The sequence below is a fragment of the Mus caroli genome, chromosome 10 (genome assembly GCF_900094665.2).
Source record: "Mus caroli chromosome 10, CAROLI_EIJ_v1.1, whole genome shotgun sequence".
NCBI lineage: Eukaryota > Metazoa > Chordata > Mammalia > Rodentia > Muridae > Mus > Mus caroli.
In genome coordinates this window covers 9,527,914-9,542,215 of record NC_034579.1, presented here as the reverse complement: position 1 = coordinate 9,542,215, position 14,302 = coordinate 9,527,914, and the positions used below count along the sequence as shown (strand labels likewise).

At 42.0% G+C, this 14,302-nt stretch overlaps 1 protein-coding gene across 9 annotated transcripts in view; it reads left to right on the top strand.

Annotated features, from left to right (window-relative positions):
- Positions 1-14,302, top strand: part of Phactr2 (phosphatase and actin regulator 2) — a 259,681-nt gene that overhangs the window by 210,077 nt on the left and 35,302 nt on the right. For 3 of the 9 annotated variants that reach the window (XM_029482382.1, XM_029482380.1, XM_021174238.2), the window contains exons 4-6: positions 183-341; positions 4,303-4,542; positions 8,277-8,814. In XM_029482382.1, the coding sequence (XP_029338242.1) occupies positions 183-341; positions 4,303-4,542; positions 8,277-8,814 (937 nt within the window). Of the gene's footprint in view, positions 1-182; positions 342-4,302; positions 4,543-6,803; positions 6,816-8,276; positions 8,815-14,302 lie in introns of all 9 variants that reach the window. The other 6 variants (XM_029482385.1, XM_029482384.1, XM_029482381.1 and 3 more) reach the window with 4 other exon arrangements.

Below are 14,302 nucleotides of genomic sequence, written 5' to 3'. Positions count from 1 at the left end.
GCTTTCCTCAAGACCAAGAATTGTATGCCTCTTTCCTTTTAAAGAAATCAGATGGGAAAGCATGGTGATTTGGTTCCCAGGGACAGAAGCACGAACCTAGATCCTGCAGTCCTAGTGAATGGGACACTAATCCTAAAGAAAGCCATCCAGTTAGACATCTAGGTGTTTCTTTCCAATTTTAGATGGAGATGTAACAGTTAACTTTGAAAATTCAAACGGGCACATGATACACATCGGAGAGGAAGCTACCCAAGAGGAGAATGTAGGGAAACCTGAAGAAGGGAGTGACTCTGTGTGTGAGAAAACACCACCTCGGGAGGAACAGGCAGAAGAGAAGACAGGTAAAATAAACAGACTCCCATGTCATCTCCTGTAGCACAGCACACTCCTTTGAGATCCAAGGAGTGACTACAACCAGTACCCTGCACACAGGAGCCTTGCAAATTGGACGGAGACTAGGGAAGAGAAACAGGCGAGTCCAAAGACGGACACATCCAGTTATAGTGTGCCATCTGCTTTTGTGTTAGTAAGGAAAGCTAACTAATAGTAGGATCAAAAGGATTGGGCTTGTGGGGAGTTACATTTGCCTGGAAATGGTCTCCTCTTTAAAGTTTTCTCTGGAGACCTTCAAAAACACAAGAGGACTTGGAATGTTGTTTTCTTCTGGTTGTAGCTGGTCCACGTAGGCAGCTCAACAAGGGGTCATGTGTCTTTCTCAGTGTAGACTCCCTCTATGGCAGTGGGAAGTAGCTTGTGCATCCACACAGCCCAGTATTTTAGCTTCTAGATGTTTCTAAGATACGGCAGACAGGAAGTAGACCCATAAGGAGCTAAGATTTCGCTGCCACTTTTTGCTCTATGGTCCACTCATGCTCTGTCGAGTCTCCGATTATGCCAAAGGCAATTACTCTGTCCCTGCATAGGATTCTCTGAAAACTTGTTTCTAAAGTGGGGTCAGAGTCAGATACTGCAGAATATATTTCTCATGGGGCCCTCCAGGGTGTTCATGAACTCCTAAAGGTGGATCCATCCCAACACCAACTTATTTTCCACCAAGCCTTACGCTTACATAAACCTTGTCCTATAAGAAAAGGTTTAGCCAAAGATCCTCTGAATAAATGTTACCATGCACATAAAAAGGGATCTTCAGGAAATGGTATGTTTCCTGATTTCCATAAGGTTTGTCTCTGAGTTGCTTGGCAACATTTTTCAACTTCATTTGCATTGTATAGGCATTTTGCAAACTCTTATTAATTTGCTGCCCTCAGATATTAAGCAGAGTACTTATGGGGCTTTTCTTAACCTCTTCCAATAGAAGCCCCTAGTTAAGGTTATTAATACTGATAATAAGAGATTTGCCTGTACTTTTTAATGATAATATTCCTGGGACATAATGAGAAAGCAGACAGACTTTAAAGAGAGTCAAGTGGAGATTTTGGTTGGGAGGGGACAGTGTGTTTTATTTTCTTCAATTCCAACATTAAACTTCATATCCACATATGATTTTTCCCTAGTCCCTGTGGGTGTCATTGCTACCCAGTGACTGGCCAGAGTTGAAAGGAAGTGGTTCCCTTATTAGTGTAATGAAAAGTTTCTGATAGGTTTATATTATTTAACCCAGCAGGCCTTGGTGTTCTCAGGAGAAGATTGCAGATCTTATAGGTCGAGGCACGGCTGGGAATAATTCTATTCCTCAGATTAGTACATTTAGTTCTTTCTAGTCAAGTGAGTTCCATGATAGCATCAGTACATGAGGAGATGGAGATGCCACAAGTGCTGGTGTGTCATTGATGTGGCTGCTACAGCTCCCTCCTGTGTGGACACAGCCCATATGGAACTGTGCCACCAACCAAGAAAGGTATTAAGACTAGGAGCCATTCTCTGAGGAAAAAATAAGAGTGTCACTCATAGTTTAAATAGAAATTTCTTAAGAACAAAGAAATGAATTACTTCTTCAGTCCTACACCTTTTAATTCTTTAAAAAAAAAAAGTCACCTTCACTTTTGCCTCTCTTCTGTTCTCATACGTGAGCTCACTCTCAAGCAAACCCACCCTCCTATGATCCCCACTGCATAATTTTGCAGGACTCGCTCTCAAAGTCAAGCCAATCCCCTCAATAGTATCATTCTCCCTGGTAACTGTCTAAAAAATATTCAAAGGTAAGCACATAAGGTGCCACCCCCCCAGCCCTGGCTCTGTGTGTATTTCTGGGGTTCTGAAGGCACTTCATTCCACAGTTGGTATTGTGGCCTTGGACCTTTTCTGGCAAGAGAAGAGACTTCTTCCCCAAGGTCTTCTAGGCTCTTAGTCTACTGTTATTCTTTCTCAGCAGGTGTCCTTAGATATTTGAGACACAAAATCTGATTCACAGTCTGTTCCAGTATAAGAGCATGAGATCTGAAAGTTAGTTGACATCATCTCCACTGTATGAGTACACAGGGCCTTCAGTGAAGGAACAGTGATCAACACGTGGTTGTTTCATCAACAGTACTGGAGAACTACCCTGCATGAAGCTCTAGCAGAGACCACAGCGAGAATGAAGAGTGGTCTATCTAAATACAGATTCCCCTCTAAGAGAACAGATAGCTCACAAGCAGTCATGATGAGATGCAAAGCTCTGAGCAGGCCAGGGTACTGGAGCCAGCAGGAATCTCAGGGAGACCAGAGTTGTATGTCTGCACAGTGTCTTTCCAAACTGAGTCCTAGGGTAGACAGGAAAGAGACAAATAGGTTATAAGAGAAGAATTAGAACAGAAGTGCCTCCCAGACCAGGCGCAGAACACACACAGTCCTGGATTACTCTAACTATTGACCTCAGATCTTTACATAGAGGAGAGAGCCAAGCCTGGAAGTGGAGGAGACAGCGTGTTTTCCAGGCTGCTATTATGAAGCTTCATGTCCTTCCAAAGCCAGCATGAACAGACAGCTCTCTCAGAACATCCCCTTGAAAGGCCAGTGTTCAATTACTCTACCATCAATTTGTACAAAACCTTTGAATCATATACTCACTATATATCTTATATATATATCATTACCACCCACATACAAATAATAAAGAGAGCATTTTCTACCAATTGTCAATACTGTCAGCCAGTCACATTCGTTGAATAGACATGACTTTTAAGACATTGTTTGATTAGATACAAATTTACTTAGGGATCCCCAGTGTGGCAGGCACTCACAGAAAACTATCATGGTAGAGTTGGAAGGCTAAAGAGTTTAGCTCCATGGTCCCCAAAGTACTGCTAGAGTTTGTGTGTGGTATGTCCAAGAAACAAAGCAGAAGAAATGGTATGCCACGCTTTTCTTGGTTACACAAAACTGGAAAGATGAATTTAGTCAAGGCTGTCTTGTATTGACTGTCTTTAGTTTTTATTGTGCTCCATTTACTAGAAACAACCATTGGCTCTTTGGTCTGGAATCGCATTTTAATTTACTTCAGTCACTATTACAAATAATACAGATGTAGGTACATTGTCAGCCTTCAGAATCCCCAGAGTGATGTTGCTTCTCTCCCAGTTTTTATGGGTCTCCTCTTCCTATGTAGTTTTTTTTTTCTATGAAGTGTGTGCTTTGTCCTTTCAAAACTATTCTGTGAGCATACATTATAAGACAAAGTGGACTCTCTTATTCTGCTGCACTCTGCATACCTAGAGCTGTGGTTCTGATCTAAAGGGTGGAAGAAGTCACTGTAGAATTTGGAGCTGCACTGCTCCTCTGGGAAAACATGAAAGCACTCTAATGGTTAAAAGTAACAGCCAAATGCCTTGTGTCAAAAGCCCCTAGCATCTCCCAGAGTATAGAACACACCTGATTGTTTTGGAAGCTCTAAGATTTCTGGTTGTAAGTCTCACCCACAGCAGTGTATGTGCTACAGTGTGTGCCTGTCACTCTTGAGGGTCCTTCCCTGTGACTAAGTTGGTCATTGTGTTGCATTTACAACTTGTTGTAAATTGGGACTTGTTGCCCATGTCACCAACTGGCAACCACACACTGAAGGCCGGAATTAAAGCTGGTGCCTAGCGCACATTTACACTGACCCTTCGTATAACTTCGTCATAGTCACTTATGCCACCCTTCCATCAAAGAAAGGAATGATGGATGGATACAGAGAACCCTCCCCCGTCTGTCTTTTAGTCTTTGTTCTCCCTTGAAACTTGGCTCCCTCTGATACAAACACTGTCTGGTTCTCAAATGTCATGAAGCCACCTGCGTGTTGTCACTGTCGCCATGTCTTGCTCCCTGCTTTTCTGTCATGTGTGTGTGTGTATCAGCCTGCTCTGTTCACTTTCTCGTTTGTAGAGAACACTGAAATCCACTCTGAACCACCGGCTGCTCCTGCTCTACCTCCTACAGCTCCTCCTAAACCTAAACCCAAACCTAAACCAAAAAAATCTCCTGTCCCTCCCAAAGGGGCCACGGCTGGGGCCAGCCACAAAGGGGATGAAGTGCCTCCTAATAGAAAAAATGTCAAGGCTCCCAGTAAGCAGGCCCCCACCCCTCCACCCAAGCCAACAAGCCGAAACACATCCCGGGAGGCTGGTGAGTATTCCTACTGCATAGCAGGGTAGAGCCCAGGATGTCAGGCTTTGGGGTATGGGGTCTGTAGCTTCTTCCAGGAGTGTGTGGTGTTTTGTTGTCTCGAGATGCAACACCAGTAGCTATCAAATAGAAAAATTAACTTTGTGGCCTTTGGAATAATTGTGAACTGTTAACCGTGGTTTCCACAATCAACAAATAGACCCACTCCTGTAGTGTGCCTAGGAGTTATGCTAACATAATGAAGCAGTATCTAGATATCAACTGACCTGCTTCTGCTGCCCAGAAGAGTTTATGGGTGGCTTTGTTTATGGGTGTTTCTTTTTCAGAATAACATAGTCATGTGTATTAAATGTGAAACAGGTCTTTGACATATTTGCTGGATTGCAGTGTCTTAAATTTTTAACATCCTGTCCTCTGATAATGACAAAGGGTTCATATAGAGTCAGTGACACCCTAGTTTCCTTCACCACTTCACATTATTTTGATGGGTTGAGAGTTGTATGCCCAGTGTTACCTGCTCACATCCACCCCAGGAGACCATCGGGTCAAAGTGGCCTAGTGTGCTGCAATCACACATTGCCATTACAAATCACAAATGGTCATTTGCAAGCTCCATATATGGCCATCCAGCTTTCTCTTTCAATCTTACATGCTTAATGCAAAGCAAACATTCCATTCCTCTAGTGGAATAGAAGACCCCAGCTGTGTCGTCTAACTTTTAAAAGGACACAGATCAAAATTCCCATGCTCAATGGCTTTCCCCCATAAATGCGTACATAAAACTCCTTTTGTATAGTAATAAATCTTATGGGCAGCAGCTTCCCAGAAACGAACTACCAGGATTTGCCTTAGTTTTATCTCTTTCCATGTGCCATTTATGTTTGTCATGCTGAAAGTCAAAGAAGGGTTTAGTTGGTGATGTAAGAGCTCTTTGAATGCAAGTAGACTTCTCCCTTCATTCCTGTCTTCCCAGCATTGATCTTTGTTGCATGGGCCTCTTCTAATCCCTCTAAAGTAAAGTACCTCAGAATGCCGAGACAGCAGAGCCTAAGGGTCATTTCCTTGGGGACGCACTGTCTGTTCTTATTGCTGTTGGTATGCCCCCCGTGGCCTTGCAAAGCCTAGCAGTGGTGGATGACATGAGACAGGCACTGAGCTACTAAGGAAGGGAAATTCCCAAACCATTACTCTGCCCTTGGGAATTAAGATATTGCCTTACACACACTTCCTCCCTCGATCCTACTCTAGGTGGAGCGAGCTCACTGTAGACTTAGCTCAGACTCTGGGAAGGAGGCTGATGATGAACACCAAGGCTGGACACAGCATTCGAGAGAGAGCTTAAGTCCGTTACAAATGCTGTCCCAAAGATTTACCATATACTTACGATGCTCCTGAGAGGGTTGAAAACTGGGGAGGTAACAGACATTTTATCCAGTGCCTTAATGAGAAGGGTGCAGGGGGGCTTTCTATAAATGAATATGACTGCTTCTAGGACTGTCACTGAGACACAGAGTTCACATTGAGACTCTTGATTTTCCACTACATGTCTGAGAACAGCTATCACCTAAAATGTTACCTCTGTAGATGCCCCAGAGTTCCACCTGTCAGTCTAGAATGCTGTTGTTTTTGCCAGGATGTTGTGTTTCTTGTTGTTGCTATTAACAAAACATTTTAATTCAGAAGTGAAATTTCTTTTTGAACCCAGGCCCTCTAATGTTAGAAGAGACTTTAAAAACAAAATATGGCTTGAATTTTCACTCCAGGCCCTGGGGGGTGGGAGGATCCTTTTTCTTTAAAACAAGATAACATTAAATATTTCCTTTCAAAAAAGGAAGAAAATTTTCAAAAAAATGTTAAAAGTGATAGCATTAGTATTGATATGCAGAAGGAATCTGATTAACTAGGAAACAGTTGAATGTGTTTAAGCACAGTTGAATGTGTTGGAGTATTTTTTATTTAAAAAAATCAATTTAGAGTGGGGTTAGACTTTTTTTTAAGAATGAACAGTTAATGAGTTTAACTTGTAATCAGAGAGAGATTATAAGGTTCATTAACTCTGCAGACAATCCCAGATTTGGCAAAGAGGAATTGTGTGTATCTAAAATACTAATTACTACAACCAGAGAGACTCCTTGAAAGCCCAAATCTTGACACTAAATAAGACTGGCTTCTTTACATATCAAAATTAATGAGGTCATATGTCTCATTGTCTGTTCCTGTGTTTGTTCTTCATTTCAACTCTCTCACTGACTTCAATAAAGCTGCATCCAGAGGTAAGTGACCATGATATCTGTGTGCAGTGTGGGATGGCCCTGGAACTCTAACAAGACAGTTCTGATAGTGAGGTGAAAGAAACTTTAGCTCTCTCTTGGAAAAGTAAGATACGTAGCATTGTAGCAGAAGAGATTTTTGGAGAAAATGCAGATCAGAAAGGCCATGAAACAAAATAGTATTCTCGTGGGAGTTTAACTGGATTTCCAGGATGATATAAAGAAAAATTCAAACATAAGCATGTGTTTTAAAGGCAAAGAGAATGGCTGCTTAACTGGCTTTTCCCGGAAATGACTTAGTTGAAGTCAGCTCTATCCAGAAGTAAGCACAGGTGACCTGGCAGTCCTTTGAAGACTTGCCCAGTACATTATGTCACTTGCCCAGTGACATAAACAGTCAAAATAACCATGTAGTCTGGGTGCTCTGGACTAGGAATTCTGGGAAAGTTGAGTGAAGCGGTATGCACTCTCAGTCTCAGTTTCTGCAGAAGTAGAAGCAAGCAAGTCAATCCTTTGAGCCTAAAAGCTCAAAACCAAACTAAGTAATATAGGAAGACCCTATCAAGAACACTAACGTGAGGAACCAGATAGACACGTGCATACATGCATGCATTCTCGCACACACACACACTCACTCATTTGCACACATACACGCACATGCATGCACACACACACATACAGAGAGACACTCATTCGCATACATACATGCTCACAAGTGCAAGTGCTGGGAATGGTATTCTTCCTCTTCAGATTATTCCGATTGTACTCATGCATATAATCACAACAAACATTTTTCCTTTCATTTTGATGTTTTGAATGGGGCAGGGGGGCACTGTGACTGTCCCCTCCTTGTCCCTCCTTACTATAACATGAGGAAGTATAGGCTATCAGGACAGGCTTTCTTCCCTGGAGCATTGGGAACATTGCCTTGGAGTTTAACACTTGGAAGGTAGTGAAAGAAATTAATTTGCTTGTGACCCAGAAAAAGGCTGTAAGTATACACTCTGCTTCTTCTCAATATGGGCCACCTCTCCATCCCCAGGAAGACACAAAGAATGTCGTTAGGAAAGGCTCACATGTTTCCCACAGCCAGCTTGCCAAGAATGGCTGTCCCTTCATAGGACCAAGTATTTTCTTTAGAGTCTGTAAGTGGGACTCAAAGGACAAAGAGCTGCTGACCTGTTTGGCTGTTTCAGGTGAAGATGAAGAGAGAGAAGATGGAGGCTTTGTGCCCTTAGGTTTGACCATGCAGGTCATTTGCTGCCTCTAACATTCGAGGCTTGGGGGCAGTAGGGGGAAGGTCAGAAAACAAGACCATCATCGTTATTGACTGATTTTTAAAATATTCATTGATCCAATGTATTCCAAAGGGAGAGTTTTAAATGTCCTTGGCAATTGCAAATCAGTCACTTAAAAATTATTGCTTTCTTTGATTTTCAATGCAAAAAAATGTGTCTGTTTTAGCTGGTTCTTCTCACCCGAAGAAAGCAACTGGCTCCAAAGTGTCTGCCTCACCGTCCACTTCCTCCACCTCTTCTCGTCCCAGAGCACCCAAGGAGTCACTGGCTGGCAAAGCAGGCCTAGTGGGGACCACAAGGGGCAAGAAAAAAATTAGCAAGCAGCCGGTGGCGTCCCGACTGTCCCCCAACACGACCACTTCTGACACGCCTAGTCTTAAGAGAGAGCTCTCAGACACTGGGATAGAGAGCCTCACACCAGAGGAGACTGTTGCTGAAGCAGAGGAGCAGGCCACAGGCAAATCCAAGGTGGCCATCGCTCTGCCACCTAGCACAGCACCACCATCCCTACCTGCCCTTCTTCTGCCCCCTGAAGATCAGTGCACTGTTGCCTTGGACACTCCCATGGTCCTAGTCAGTGATGGACCTACCCTGCCCGTCTCTGCCTTAGACACAAGTCAGCTCCTTTGGACTGAAGAACCATCGAACAGAACCTCTCCGTACTCAAGCACTGGCTTAGGTGGGAGCAGAGAACAGGCAAAATGGTGAGTTGGGACTCAGGCCTCGAATTCTGTCTAAGTATTGCAGGCCACTAGAGCAGTCTATTGGAATAAAGGAGCACAGGCTGCTCCCATCGGCTTTAACCCTGCTGATGGTAGGTAGGGTAGCACACCTGTGCTCTCACCATTGGTTTTCCTGAGCCCTGACTGTGGAGTTACATGGGCTGTGTGGAAAATTGTAATGACGATGCTGACAAATATGCTTTGGCTCATGCCTTCCAAGGATGTTTAGACCCTCAATCAACATGGTTCATCCTTCTCTTTCTTCTACCTAGGTGACTTCATTCTTTATCTGTTGGATACTTGTTTTAAACCTTTTATCATTTGGTCCCAGATCGCCCATACATTCTTGCTCAACTTCATCTCAATGTACCAACTTAGCTTTCTTCCCTAGGAAAATTAAGACCAAGAGTAAAGCAGTCTAAAATTCTGGCTCCACGTATACCAAGAGTAGAATGAACCCTTCCTTATGAATCCTTCACTGGAATCTAATTTCTCCTGTGAAATCTTCTAACACTTCTTGATGGAACTAGAAGTAACTATTTTGTTTAGAAAATTTTTCCTACACATAGGGTAGAACTAGCCAGCATGTGCTATTTATTTCTATGTTCTTAGAAGCCAGTATGGAGTCTAATGTGCTATAGGGCTGCAATGCATGTTCACTGAGTTCCTAGTGATAATGGAAGAGTGAGCTAACGTGCCTAAAGGGAAGGTCAGCCTGCTTCAGTAGAGCTGAAGATGGAGTGCCTCTGATGGTGGATTTTGTAGATTAGAACAGAAGACACTATAGTGGTCAATCTTAGTTTTGCTAAAAACAAACTAAGTAAGTAACTAACACCCGAATAAGCTAGACCAAGGAACTTGATCTTACCCCTACAGGTTAGTGACCCATCGTCGTTCAGCTGCCTAGGTCAGAAACCTGGAGCTCACTAGGGATCTTTTCTCTCCTTTACTGATGTCACTCACTGAGTCCTATAAATATGCTATTAAAGTTGAGTTAGACTCATAGATGTGTGGCTAGCAGAGCATCAGGGCGTATAAATGCTGCTGATGCAGTGGTCAGTTCTGTCTAGGGGAGACTCATATCTAAATTCCAACCTCTTCCTGTTTCTAAAAATATTTTTTTTCAATCTTGGAATCATTTAACCAGATCCCTTTCTGAAAATTTGTCACGTTAAGTCCGTTAAAATACCCACTACATGATTAGTGTGGCTTTGATCAAGACACTTTAATTATTTAATTTTTGTTAATAGAAACCTTCATTTATTGATTACTTGATCCATGTCAGGAGCTATCCATTAACACTTAATTCACATAAGTTTTCTCTAGAATATGCCTACTTTATAAATTTAATATTTTTATTTGAAACCCTACAGCGGAGAGCATTTAAACTGTTGACTTAGTGTTATTTCCAGGCTAGCAGTGGCCAAATGAGAGGCCAATGCTAGAACTTCATACCAAACTCCAGGCCTGGGACAATATTCTGTCTTCCAAAATAATTGTATCAACTTCTGCTCCTTTTTTTTTTCTAACAGTTCATTGGTTCCTTATTTCTTATCATTCAGAGAAGCCTCATTTGAAGGAAAAGCAAGGGAATATAAATAAATATCAAAGTACAAATTATCTGCCTGACATTTTAATAAAGGCTATGGAGGCAGAGGACACTGAGATAAATGGGGTGCTATCTCTATTAGCCTGTTTGATGATGCTGTCACAGACTACACAAGAGAGGGTAATTTATAGTAAATGTGCATGTGTTGACTCAAAGTTCTAGAGGCTGAGAAGCCTATATCAAACACCAGCATTGGATGAGGATACCTCTACTGCAGAAGGTAGCTTGCCTGAGAAAGCGTGAAAACTATATCTATCCCAGGAGCCCTTTCTGTAATGGATTTTATCTATTCATGAAAGTGTTGTCTTCAGGAGGCCAGCCTGTCCAGTGCTAGTGCACTGATGACAAAGTTCTCAAGACCTGAATTCCAAGGGACACATCCAAGACCACACAGCAGCGCCTTGCAGCAAGCCCACAGCACACCTCCCTTTGACTGTAGAATTTCTCAGCATTGCCATTATGTCAGGCCTTCAAACTGAACTTCTTATTTTTCAGTGTGTAATTCGGGTTTGTTTGCTCGGTGCTGGGCAATGCAGTAGGCACTGAGGGGATAAATGTGAGCAAAGCGAGCTAGTTCCAGAGAGTTCATCTTAATCACAATATTGACCAGTGTGCTTAGGAAATATGTGTGTAAGATGGGATCTCAATTTTGGAAAGTGAGTTGAGTATACGGGTTTGCTGTTCAGTATGCTAAAGAGAACGGTAACCTTTGGGCAGTTGTAAGAGTTCAGAGAGCTCAGATCCATAGGTGACCTGACTCTCCAGTTCATTTCCATGAACTTCTGGGGAGGGTGTTTATTGCACTAAGAGCCATACTACATACTAGAAACTTAATGTCCAAGTTATCCCAGACACATGAAGAGATTTTAGATAAAGAAATAAAACAGATGTTTTCCATATCCAGCGGTGCTGCGATTATTGGGAGTAAGGTTGGGTCTCAGTTGATACTGGGGGTGTTTGTCATAGATTTACTTTTCAACCAGGATTAACTCTCCAAGTTTCCTAGAACTCATTTTCTTCTTGGTTTTTTTTTTTTTTTTTAGTTTGAAAACTGACATTATAATGCCTTCTTTGGGGGTAGTTTGTGTTTGCACTTGATTTAATGAGCTTGGAAGACACAGTCTCCTCCCAGACTCTCTCTCTTTCAAGTGGAATTTGAATTGGAGTTTTTGGCTCTCGCTTACTTGCTTTCCCTAGAACTTTCCCTGGGTTATATTTAGTCACCCAACGTGTGAAGACTCTGTCATAGCATGAAAAGCCTTCTGTTTGGGATACAAGTATCAGAACTTGAAAAGGGCTAGTGGTTGTATATAAAAATATCTACATCTCTTCCTGTCACACAGGCTGCTGTTCAGTCTGTTTCTCTTCATTTACAGCTTGATCCATAACACAGACATCTCTATAACATGGAGCAGAAAAACATGGCCCATTTGAGGTCATGTTGGAAAAATGACTTGTTGGGCCCATTCCACAAAAATTTATGGAATGTGCTATGTTGTCCAGTGTTCTCAGAAACCAGAGGAGGCAAGGTGTGAGGTGACCAATGCAGACAGGCACATATTTAATACTGACTAATTATAATGATAAAATATAACGTTTAGTAAGTAGACTCACAATCTCAGTCTGGATCCCCAACTGCACTGGCCAGGTTGGGTGGGCTACTGGCTTATGGCCTTTCTTGAATCCACATTGTAAATAACTACCTTATAGTCTTAAATAGTTATGAGTTGTAAGTAAATGTTGCTGAACCCTGCAAACTACAGAATACTCTACCAGTGGTAAAGTTAAACTAATTAATACAGTAGATTGCAGAATACTACACCAGTGGTAAGGTTAAACTAATTAATACAGTAGATTAGTGACTAATAGCACAAGTACCAGGATTGAGCCCTGAAGTACCTTGTTCTACATATGCAAAGGGTATTATTAATTAACATAGTGTAGACCCCAAAGTGATAGTCTCTTCAAAATAGAATAGCTTTCTGCAGCAATCAGCAAAATTCTAGACTATGGAAAGCTTGTCCTTATGAATAAATCTTCCTTTATTTGCAATGACACTTCATTGTGTGTTATCTCCAAAGAAGTGAATATAGGATTACTGTATAATTCAGCAATTCAGCAAGTTCAAAGAACTGGAAGTGGGGAGTGGATTTGAACACCAGTGTATACAGAGTCCCCAAAAGGTAAAAAAGCCCCCACTTTGCATTGGCTCAGGGATGAGTAACAACAGCACTGCAAACACACACACACATACCATCATCATCTAACCTTCCAGAGGAAGGGAGTTCTACCACTGCCGTGACATGGATATACCTGACATCGTGTTAGGTGACATAAGGTACATCCCGTGAACAATTCTACTTATATGAGGTTGGAAAACTAGCCAGTATCACAGATACGGAGACGAGAATGGTGATTTCTGAGGGTAGGAACTGTGGGGAGCTATTAGTTAATGGGACATAGCTTCAGGTTAGAGAGATGCAAAAGTTCTGGAGACGTGGAATGGTAATGGCACAGCAAGGTAAATGACCCTAAATGCCACCAAATGGTGCCCTTAAGAATTTTGGGTTACTTTTATATGTCACATAATTTTAAATGAGATTCCAGGTACATGAGAGACAGCTCAGTGCATAAAGTGCTTACTGAGTAAGCATGAAGACCTTCACTTAGCCCAAACACCATGTAATAGGAAGGCATAGCAGTGCATATATGTAACATCTCCAGTGTGGAAGCCTGGAAGACAGCAATGGCCAGCATGTTCCCCATAACTTACTGGCACCAGTCTAGCTGGAATGTTAAGTTCTGGGTTCAGTGAGAGGCCATATCTTAAATAGTAAAACTAGCAGAGGAAGACATTCAAAATTAGTGAACCCATGCATACACGCAGTCAAGTAAGATTTCATATATCTCTTTGAGAACAATTTAGACTGTTGGGTTTTTCTAAGTAAAAAAAAAAAAGGAGAGTCTTAGAAGTGCCTGGCCTTAAAACCACAAAATTGAATTTAAATGCCTTTTGTCCTAATGAAGTCTGCCAGTGTGAGTTAGTGAAGGCACTTTCAGATTGTGTTGTTTCTTAGGGAAGAATTAGAGGTTGGGTTTTTTGTTTGTTTGTTTGTTTGTTTGTTTGTCTGTCTGTGAGAACAATAGACACGTTTTTCACTGTGTGTTCTTTCAGAAGTATGACATCCAGATGTGAATTCATCTACTTATATCAGAAAGTCCTGGGGGAGGGAGGGTTTTTTTTGTGTCTTACAACAATGATTACACTGTTTTTGAAATTAACTATTTTCACTGCCCCATGCATAGTCTTTGAGAGTGGGCGAGCACTGGAGAGACCTTTACCTATTTAAACGACGAAGTGCTATTATCCACCAGGGTATTTATTTCCTTTATCTAAAGCTTCCTCCCATCTCACACTCTGCATCTTCGCCCTGTAAGACTAGAAGCTTTATACATGAAGAAATTAAAGCACAGAGAGGATTTAGGGTTTTTGTGTGTTGACTCACTGGCTAGAAAGAAAATGGGATCTCTTCCAATATTAATAAAATATATGTTTTCCTACGTTACACCCTTCTGGATGTTGAGATGCAGAGAACTATGAATCCTATTTGTCAAAGACGTGGTAGGAGTTAGAAAACAGACATTTCAGGGATGCTAAGCTCTGCAACAGAGTCATGTTTGGATCACTGTGAGAACAGGGGAGTAGGGTAAGGAGGTCAACTGAATGCTCCAGAAACATGAAGAAGCAGAGGCTTGGCATTCAGACTCAAAGAGCAAACAAGAAGCACAGACAGAATCAAGTATTGTGGTGCTTCTGACTCACTGTTGTGCCTGTGTACGTGTGTGTGTGTGTGTGTGTGT